This window comes from Microtus ochrogaster, linkage group LG4 (genome assembly GCF_000317375.1).
Source record: "Microtus ochrogaster isolate Prairie Vole_2 linkage group LG4, MicOch1.0, whole genome shotgun sequence".
Classification (NCBI taxonomy): Eukaryota; Metazoa; Chordata; class Mammalia; order Rodentia; family Cricetidae; genus Microtus; species Microtus ochrogaster.
Genome location: NC_022030.1, coordinates 21,557,650 through 21,568,510, shown reverse-complemented (window position 1 = coordinate 21,568,510; position 10,861 = coordinate 21,557,650). Strand labels below are relative to the sequence as shown.

The window sequence follows — 10,861 nt, the reverse complement described above, 5'->3', positions numbered from 1 at the left end:
TGCACTCACTGGGCGCAGTGTCCCGCATACACTCACTGGGTGCAGTCACTGGGTGCAGTGTCCCGCGTGCACTCACTGGGGGCAGTGTCCCGTGTGCACTCACTGGGGGCAGTGTCCCGCGTACACTCACTGGGTGCAGTTTCCCGTGTGCACTCACTGGGGGCAGTGTCCCGCGTGCACTCACTGGGGGCAGTGTCCCACATACACTCACTGGGTGCAGTGTCCCCCGTGCACTTACTGGAGATGTTGAGGTAAATGTTCTCCATCCACTTGTCATCACCCGATATCATCCTCAACCCCAGCGGCCCTCGGTCACTCTCGCTTATCTCGAGGATTTCCAGGGTACAGTTAGAGTTTCTGTTTCCCCAGAATGTTACCCTTCCATCCTTAGAAGGGGATGACCCAATCTTTGTGTTGTTATAGAGGACAGTCCCGGCGAAGTCCTTGATCTTATTGTCAAACTCGTATTTCTGATACAAGAGGATCTTGAGCTGTCTGGCACTGGAACCTGGCATTTTGTATGTGCAAGGAATCCAGATGCAGGCTCCCTCCCAGGCGAAGAGGGTTTGGGGATGCTCAACCACCCATGTCTGTGATGAGTCAAACAAAGCCACGTGTCCTAAAGAACAAAGCACTGATGAGAAACTATTATTGAGGGGTGAGAACTTTCACAGGAGGTAGGAGGGGGAGGAGGAGCTTGGCACCTCTGTGTGCACTGCCTCCCAGCAGTTCCCCTCATGCCCCGGATCCATTCCCTTTCATTGCCCACTGACCTCTCCACAGCCAGGTGCTAGTGTGGGTCTTACCTAGAATCAGGAGGAGCCACGGGCAGTGGACATTCATGGTGTCACGTCTGGGTGGCACCTAAGGATAAAAGAGTTAGTCTGTAAACTGGGTGTGTTGGTGTGTGACTATTATCCCAGCATTCAGGAAGTTGAGGCAGGAGTGCTGTGGGACAATGGTCTTGTACCCTGTTACTTATATTGCATTGTTTTAATAAAACACTGATTGGATAGTAGCCAGGCAGGAAGTAGAGGCGGGACAATGAGAACAGGAGAATTCTGGGAAAAGGAAAGTCAGTCTGCAGTTGTCACCCAGACCAAGAGAAAGCAAGATGAAAATGCCTCACTGATAAAGAGTACCAAGCCACATGGCTGACACAGACAAGGATTATGGGCTAATGTAAGTTATAAGAGGTAGTAAGAAGCCTGAGCTAATGGGTCACCCAGTTTTTAATTAATGTAGACCTTTGTGTATTTATTTGGAAGTGAATGGCTGCAGTACTGGGTGGGACAGAAACCTCTGTCAACACAGGAGGATTGCTACAAGTTTGAGGCCAGCCTGGGCTCTCTTCTGAGGCTCTGTCTGAACAGCAACAACAATAAAATTGCCTTTGAGCCACGTAGCTGCTTTTGCTTGCTCCATCCTCTGAACTCTGATCCTTTTTTTCTGATCCTGGGTTGGGGGGCACCATACTCAGTTATAGGATGGAGATGTTTGAAGTGCTCATAGAGCCTTTTCTGGGTATACTATACTTCTTCAAGCAGAGACCTTTCTTTTTTTCTCCACCTCTCCTATCTATTTATTTGTTTTTAACTTTTACTTTATATTATTAGTGTGTGTGTGTGTGTGTGTGTGTGTGTGTGTGTGTGTGTGATGTATGGGGCGTGTGCAAGCTACACTGCATGTGTGGAGATCAAGGACACCTTGGTGGAGGATGTTGTGGAGCTGAATCTTTCCTTCCACCTTTGAGTGGGTCCGAGGAACCCAACTCAGATGGTCAGGCTTACACAGCAAACACATTCTCCCACGGAGCCGTCTAGCTGGCTTTTCTAACTACCACAGCTCCTTGTCCTGTTCTCAGGCTCTGTGGTGCCAGACTGTTGTGTGCCTTCAATGCCAGGCCCTGGAAACAAGGGTCTCCCAGGCTAATGGTGCAAGATTTTACGTAGAAGATGGAGAGATTTGAAAGACTTGGGCGGGGAAAATCACATTAAACCAAATCTGAGTCAAGTGACTTAGGCCTGGAATTCTAGATGCTCCAGAAGCTAAGGCTAAACAATTGCAAGTTCAAGGTCAGCTTAACTACAAAGCAAGTTCAAGTCCAGTTTATTAACTTAATAAAACCTTGTCTCTAAACAAAGAGTAAAAAGAGGGCTGGGGGTTTATCACTGTGATAGAGGAGTCTTCCAGTGGGGAAGTAGGTATGTGGTTCAGCAGTAGAGCCCCTGCCTAGAATCCCCCAGTGAGGGGCTAGGGTGTGGCTCAGTGGTAGAGCCCCTGCCTAGAATCCCCCAGTGAGGGACTGGGAGTGTGGCTCAATGGTAGAGCCTTTGCCCAGAATCCCCCAGTGAGGGGCTGGGGTGCGGCTCAGTGGTAGAGCCCCTGCCTAGAATCCCTCAGTGGGGGACTGGGAGTGTGGCTCAGTGGTAGAGCCCCTGCCTAGAATCCCCCAGCGAGGGACTGGGAGTGTGGCTCAGTGGTAGAGCCCCTGCCTAGAATCCCATAGTCAGAGGCTGGGGCGTGGCTCAGTGATAGAGCCCCTGCCTAGAATCACTCAGTGAGGGGCTGGGGTGTGGCTCAGTGGCAAAGCTCCTGCCTAGAATCCCCCAGTGAGGGGCTGTGGGTGTGGCTCAGTGGTAGAGCCCCTGCCTAGAATCCCTCAGTGAGGGGTTGGGGTGTGGCTCAGTGGTAGAATCCCTGCCTAGAATCCCATAGTCAGAGGCTGGGGCGTGGCTCAGTGATAGAGCCACTGCCTAGAATCACTCAGTGAGGGGCTGGGGTGTGGCTCAGTGGTAGAGCCCCTGCCTAGAATCCCCCTGTGAGGGGCTGGGGTGTGGCTCAGTGGTAGAGCCCCTGCCTAGAATCCCCCAGTGAGAGGCTGAGGTGGGCTCAGTAGTAGAGCCCCTGCCTAGAATCTCCCAGTGGATCACTAGTCTAGGTATGGTCCCTAGGTTTAATCCCTTATACTATCCCAAAAAGTAAAACTAAACTCATAGTGAGGTATGAACTCAGGAGAACATTTTGAGGCAGTTAGAAAGCCTTAGAAACAGAGGATGCTTCAAAGGACGCCCTCCTGACAGGAGACAGGGCAAAGGTACTCCTTTTCTAACAGCACCAGCCAGTTGTTAGCAGGGCGGCATGGAACCTCCTGTTGTTCAGCCATCCACTGTTCACCATAAGGAAGAAGGCAGATGGTCATGAGATAATACATAGGACCAGTTATGGTGGTGTACACCTAGAGAATGAGTTTGATGCTGATCTGGCCTCCCAAGCCAGACCGTGTCTCAAAAAATCTAAACAACAGAAATATGGAGTGCTGATCTGACAGAACTTAACTGTGTATTTAGGGGCTACCGATTTACAACTGGTACCCAGTATTCTCTAATTCTCTATCTATCTATCTAGCCATCTATCTAGCCATCTATCTAGCCATCTATCTAGCCATCTATCTATCTATCTATCTATCTATCTATCTATCTATCCATCCATCCATCTATCTATCTCTGAAATGAGTTTGTCCCCCACCGCCACCATCCTGCACTTTACATAGAGTTAAATTTAACTCTATTGGTGTGGCTGTGACCTGTGTCAGCCCCCAGGGATCTTGCAGGATGTGCCAACCGAGTGTGTCTCCGGTGTTAGGGCAGAGCTGCATTCCTTCCTCCCACCCTACCTCACACAGCCTCAGCACCTCCTCAACGATTTCCCTCCCAGGCGGCAGGGCACAGGTGGGGAGAGCTGTTGGGTGACAGGAGCAGGTATAGGGAACGCTAGCCCTCTGCCTGAAAGCTGGCTGGCTTCTATCCCCAGTGCAGTGTTGGCCTGGCCTGAGTGTGTGAGAGGTGATGGGGCAGAGGCTGGGGCAGGTCATCAGAGGCAGAACTGCTTGTGGGTTTCCAGGTTCAGGGAATCGTCAAGGTCATAGTCCCTTGGGAAAAGCCAGGTTCAACTGAGGCTTTACTGTGGGACTTCCCACGTTCTGTATGTGACACATGTCACTAGACATGAAGTAGACAGGCAGTTCCCCTTACTTCCTAGGCCACGGGTCTCTTAACCCTTTGCAGCACAAGCTCTGCAGGGGTGTTAGCTCTGCTCCAAGGGACTCACTCAGGGATGCTACAAGGGTTGTGGCAACAATCAGGCCCCGGGTGCTGGACCACTGTGCCTCCCTGGCAGCACCTCCAGCTACACCCTCAGCAAGGCTTGACTGGAAAACTTAGCTTGATCAAGAAGGGGGCAGCTCCAGAGCAAAGCGACCTGCCCACAGGATTTCCAGCAGTCATCACTGCACCAGAAGCAGGGACCTGAGCCTGGGGGCTGGATGAATACGGAGGTAGTGTGGGGTAGGGCATCAGCAGTTACTAAGTCCAGAAACTTAGAAGAGGACCACACTGTTGAGACCTATGATCCACTCAGTTCAGACCTGCTGAGAGCCTTGGGGGTTGGCTTCCTGGCCCCACCATTCCCTCCTGGGCAGCCAACAGCTTCTTCCACCTCAGAGGACCCAGAAAACCTGGCTAAAGGGATGCTGTGCCTATTGTACATTAGGAAAACAAGAACAGCCGGTCTTCATGGCCAGCCCACAAAGGCTGCTCCATATTTACTTGCTGACAACAAGAAAAAAGATTAAAATGGTGTTTACCTGTCTCCTCGTGCGCTCTTCAGGGTCCCCAGCAGCCTCTGAGAGTAAAAGAAAGTGAAGTCTCCCGAGCTTGGCCACACCCCCTTCCTCTCTGTGGCTCTGAGACCAGCAGATGGGTGATTGGCGAGTGGGGAGGGAAGAGAGGCCATGGTGGAGAACAAATTGGAAGGGATGTTTGACTCTGCAGTCAGGTCTTAGTTTGTGGATCTGCTGGGTCTGTTGAGCCTCCAAGCCTCTATGAAAGCTCGCTCTTGAGAGCTCCCACCAACTGCGAAGGAACAAGTATTCTTGAAGGTGGCGTTAGTTTGTTGATAGCATCTCACTGCCATCAAAGGCAGGAACAGGGAATCTGGCCCTGGGCCTGGATGCCTTAGCATCTCCACAAGCTGGGGAAGAACCAGAGCTCTGGGGAAGGAGGAGTTTCTGGATGGAAGTCTTTTCTGCTTGACATTTATCTATCTATCTATCTATCTATCTATCTATCTATCTATCTATCTATCTATCTATCTATCTTGGAACTTTTAAGGCAGGGTTTCTCTGCATAGCTCTGGCTGCCCTGGAACTCACTCTGTAGGCCAGGCTGGCCTCGAACTTACAGAGATCCACCTGCCTCTGCCTCTCAAGTGCTGGGATTAAAGACATGTGCCAACATGCCTGGTGCTTGATTTTTATTTCTTTGCAGTGGTATATAGGCACTTGTATATGTTTGTGTGTGTTATGTGTTGTAGGTGTGTGCGTATGTTGTGTTTATGTGTGTGTTATATGTTGTATGTGTGTTTGTATGTTGTAATATGTGTTTGTGTGTTGTGTATATTGTTTGTATGTGTTTGTGTATATTGTTTGTAAATGTGTGTGTTTGTATTTGTGTGTTTTGTGTGGTATTTGTATGTGGTATTTGTATGTGGGGTGTATGTGTGTGCATGTTTGCACCTTCGCTTGTGTAGAAGTCAAAGGAGAACTTGTGGTCAGTCTCCCCTTCCACCTTTATGTGAGTTTCAGGGGTGAAACTTGGGTTGCCAAGCTTGCCCACACCCACTGTCACCCACTATCACCCACTGTCACCCACTGTCACCCACTGTCACCCACTGTAAGTGGGAAAGTCTTGAGACTGAAATCTCATCACTTGTATCTGCTTCTTCTCCAGCAGTAGCAGAGCGGTGCAGGGACGGGTGACATCAGAGGCAGAGCTGACCTCAGTCTTTTCCAGGCACAGGGACTGTGCTGCACAAAAATGTCTTCAAGGTCACTGCTGGTTGGGAAAAGAAGGCCACGGTTGTGGGGAGTGGGGGTGGGGGAGGATTGTGTCCCTGCAAGCCTCACGGTAGGTCGGCAGGAAATCAAACCACAAAGAGTCAATAAACTCTTTGCAAAGTACACGCACCTGTGAAGGTGGATTCTATAGCTTAAAGGCCTAGGAGCTGGTGCAGCCTCTGATTGAGAAAGCAGAGAGGTCAGCAGGGCATAAAGTACACGTGACATCTTCCCCAAGGACGGGTTCTAGTAACTGAGAACTGAGGAGGGGGAGTCTGGGATAGACAACCTGGGGGATTTGGATGAGGTGTGCCTCTACAGAGAGCAAAGGTCACCAGGATGTTATATATAACATCCACTCCTAGTTGTCTGGGTGGGGAACAGGAGACACCCCTGCGTGATTAACATTCATGGTTGCTCTGGGGTTACCTGTGATGACCTGAAGACCTCGTATCCTCCCCTCATCAGGAGGCTCTACTGGGGGCCTTCTCACGCTATCTAAAGAACTCTACATGGGGTACATGTCACAGGCATGGCTCTACACGTGATACATGTTACAGGCATGGCTCCACACGTGATACACGTTACAGGCATGGCTCTACACATGATACATGTTACAGGCATGGCTCTACATGCGATACATGTCACAGCATGGCTCTACATGTGATATATGTTACAGGCATGGCTCTACATGTGATACATGTCACAGGCATGGCTCTACACGTGATATGTGTTACAGGCATGGCTCTAAATGTGATGTGTGTCACTAGGCGTGGGAGTAGCCTGAGAATAGCCAGCCACGCAAACAGAATCAGAAAGGGTTAAGGAGAACTGCAAAAGATAGTGATCGGTGGTGGGAGTGGCCACAGAACTCTCTTCAAAATTATTCAGGAAGTTGAAACAGGAAGATCAAAAAATCAAGGTCAACCTAGGTTTCAGGGTAATTTCACAAGACCAGTCTCACCAATTTAATGAGACCTTGTCTTGAAATAAAAAAATGGGAGCCTGGGGGCTGGAGAGATGTCTCAGAGGTTAAGAGCACTAGCTGCTCTTCCAGAGGTCCTGAGTTCAATTCCCAGCAACCACATGGTGGCTCACAACCATCTATAGTGAGATCTGGTGCCTCTTCTGGTGTATTTATGCTAACAGAACATTGTATGCATAATAAATAAATAAATCTTTTTTAAAAATGGGAGGCTGGGAGTGTGGTAGAAGAGTAGAATCTTCTACCTGCCTAGAATCCCCCAGTGAGGGGCTGGGGTTGGCTCAGTGGTAGAACACTTGTCTAGCGGGTATGAGGACCTACTTTTAACCCCCAGTACTGCCTCTCCCAAAAGTAGTAATATAGCAGGGACATAACCAAGGTGGAGAAACTTCACAAATCAACTGCAAATACCTGGATTTGATCCCTGACAAGAACTGTGCTTGAAAAGGAGGAAATAACTGGGCATGGTGGTGCACACCTTTAATTAACAACCAGGGACTTTTCGGGAGGTGAAGCCTCATGTGCCCCTCCCCATCAGGCTAGATTCTAATTATATTTTTAAGACAGGGTCTCACTATGTAGCCCTAGTTGTCCTGGAGCTCACTCTGTAGATCAGGCTGGCTTCTAACTCACAGAGATCTGCCTCCCAAGTGCTGGGCCTTACAACATTTTTGACGCATGTGTGGCCGAGTCCATAGATTCCAAAGTGAGGAATGTGGAAAACTATCTTTTTCCATATTTCTCCTGCTAAGTACAACTAAAAACCCCAGCCCTTATTTAAAAAGAAAAAAAAAAGCACAGGAAGGCTCAGAGGAGCAGAGAGAAGGCTCACACCAGTTAGAAACCCTGAGTGTTGGCCAGGCAGTGGTAGCATAGCCTTTAATCCCAGCACTTTGGCAGCAGAAGTAGGAAGATCTCTGAGTTCAAGGCCAACCTGGTCTACAGAGTGAGTTCCAGGATATCCAGGGCTACCCAAAGAAACCCTGTCTCAAAAAGCTAAAGTGGGGGGGGGGGGAGAAGAAGAAGAAAATGAAAACTCTGAGCCCCAAGGAATAGTACAGCAGTTACTTCCCTGGCTCTTTGCTTCTTTTCTTGTACTTCAGGCTGACCCCAAACTTGCTATGTAGTCAAGAATGTTCTTGAACTTCTGACCCTTATACCTCCACTTCCCAATGCTGTAATTAGAAGTGGAAGCCAGCACCCCTGCTTTCATATGGGATTGTGGCTTGAGCCCAGGGCTTCCCACATGCTAGGCAACCACTCCACTAACTGGGTCACACGTGCAGTGCTCTCTCTGCCTCATCGATACCAGACCACATGCTGGTGAAGCTAACACATGGACAAAAAGCTCCAGCAAAACCCTGCTTTTTCAGTCAAAACTCAAAAATAGGGACACCCTCAGGGTCAGAACCCTGCATCAGCAATTTCTGTGGGTCAGCCAAGGAGTACAGGAAACCCCAACAGTGAATTGTTCATTTGTGTCTGTGCTGGAGAAGGTCCTGTGTGGGTCTCAACCTTTACCTCTACCAGGCTGTAACAAATATTCAAGAAAACTCTCCACACTCTCCAAGTGGCAGGAATATAAAAGGGGGATATGGAAATGATAGAACAAAAGGGTAGATCATTAAATCTACTTTAATCCAAAAATCAACTATTAATCTTAAATATTTCACAATGGTATAGATTTTGGTTTATTGATACAAATTTAAAGTTAATTTTGTTATACTGTATGTGTGTTTCTACTCTTTTTGGGGTATTGTGCTTATGCAACTCTTTTAAAATGCAATGTATAATTAAAAATACAGATTATTTAGTCATCTATAATAGTCAAATTTATAGTAATGTTAGGTGCGTTTTCAAGGTCATACACAGATATTTAGATATTTAGATAGATAGATAGATAGATAGATAGATAGATAGATAGATAGTCTTCAAATACTTCAAAGATCTACAAAATATGGCATTGAATATGTTTAATAACTTAAGACTTTTCATGACAGTAAGACATGTCTGTTCCTGGCAGCACAATATACTACAAAGAAGATGATGGGCATCAAAGAAACTCTGATAGAGTTTGTTTTCTTTATGGCAAAAGCTAGCAATGTAGACAAAGAAACTGTCCTTGCCTCAATTGCTGGCAATATACTATCCAAACTGGGCCAGCAGGACACAAAAAAGGCAATTGCCAAACTTTGCCAAGACAACATAGGACATTACTTCAAAATTCCCTGCTTCACAGGAAAGTCTGTTAGATATACTAGAGCTGTAGGCCAGAGTTGGATACCTCAACGATACAGAGGAACTTTGGGTGACTGTCCAGGCAACCAGATGTCCCTGTCATTAGCTAACATTTCACCCTTCTGAGGTCATTGGTAGAGTTGAAGACTAGATATTTATAGTTTTCCTTAGTTATGAAAGTAAATTAGTTATAAACCTTTAGACTCACAAAGATAGATATTTCCTCAATTTTGCTAAACACAAATAAACTAGGTATTGTAACTATAATTCTTACTTGAAAATTGTTTTTCTGTATAGAATTTTACTATGTTAAAGTTAAAACCTTCCTTTTTTAATTAGACAAAAGGGGTAAATGCTTTAAAATAATTCTTCTATATTCTATGTGAATATATATTGCTATGGCTGGTTTAATAAGCAAGCTGATTGGCCAATAGCTGAACAGGATAAAGTTAGGCAAGAAAGCCAAACTGAGAATGATGGGATGAGGAAGGGCGGAGTCAGAGGAATCGCCAGCTAGATGGGGAATGAGTCAGACACACAAAGTGGGCTAGAGTTAAAAGCCATGAGCCTTAGCACAGCGCAAAAATTAATAGAAATGGGTTAAGTTGTAAGAGCTAGTTAGTAACAAGCCTGAGCTATTGGTCAAGCATTTATATTAAGTCTCTGAGTCAGTTATTTGGGAAGAGGCTACTGGTCATTTGGGAACAAGCAGTCAGGAAAGAAATTTTCACTTACAGTGTGCTGCTTCTTTGGAGAAATGCGGGGGGGGGGGGATGATGACTGCTAATAAGACCCCAGTGCTTACAATGCTGAGAGCTGCTCATCATAGCAAGACAAGGAAATCTCAGGCCAAGAGAGAAAAAACTTTACAAATGCCGGTGTCAGGATAGCAATGGAGTTGAATTATCTAATGTCAGGGTGTTTTGTGTTGCATGAGTCAGTCAAAGAAAGAGGTCACTCCAACAGGAATTATTTTTAAAGATTTATTTATTTTCAAGTTTATCTTCAAGGGAAAAAAAGATGTATTTATTATGTATGCAGTATTCTGCCTGCATGTACCCCTGCACACCAGAAGAGGGCGTCAGATCCTATTACAGATGGTTGAGAGCCACCATGTGGCTGCTGGGAATTGAGCTCAGGACCTCTAGAAGAGCAGCCAGTTCTCTTAACCTCTGAGCCATCTCTCCAGCTCTCCAAAATGAAATTTTAAGGCCCATGTGGACTGAACCTTGAACAGCTGTACAAAGATATTTTTAATGATTGCTACCAAAAGTTGTTTTTCGGGTAAAGTATTTCCTCCTACCGAGGTCCCTGATCTATATGTCTCTCTAAAGGAAAGCATCACAGGCCCTCATGACTTTAGTCCTTTACTGTGTATTAATAGCAGAACACAATAATCCAAGAGTCTCGGGGGTGCCAGAGGCGTCTTGTGGCGAAAGTCATAAAAAGGCTGTAACACCCCGTCAGAAAAACAAGTCCACAAATCACAGAAAATAATCTCTATTTTCCACAACGATTCTTCCAGGCCAAAGTACTTCCAGAAAATGACAATGCGCTCCAATGTTTACCCTGGATACAGTTGACTCTGCTAGATTCCTACAACAGTCTGATAAAGATTTCAAAGGACCCTTTATAAAAGAGCTTCGAGGAATATACCCAAGAGATGCCCTATCATACAACAAAAGTATATGCTTAACTATGTTCATAGCAGCATTGTTTGTAATAGCCAGAACCTGGAAACA

At 46.7% G+C, this 10,861-nt stretch overlaps 2 protein-coding genes across 2 annotated transcripts in view; one reads left to right on the top strand and one right to left on the bottom strand.

Annotated features, from left to right (window-relative positions):
- Positions 1-843, bottom strand: part of Cd22 (CD22 molecule) — an 11,912-nt gene extending 11,069 nt beyond the window's left edge. Inside the window, exons 1-2 of the mRNA XM_005361213.1 lie at positions 807-843; positions 239-619 (exon numbers count right to left, since the gene is read on the bottom strand). Coding sequence (XP_005361270.1) covers positions 239-619; positions 807-843 — 418 coding nt within the window. The remainder of the gene's footprint in view (positions 1-238; positions 620-806) is intronic.
- The window catches only part of LOC113457658 (zinc finger protein 420-like), a 1,205,902-nt gene that overhangs the window by 852,625 nt on the left and 342,416 nt on the right, over positions 1-10,861 (top strand). The gene's annotated exons all lie outside the window — the stretch shown is intronic.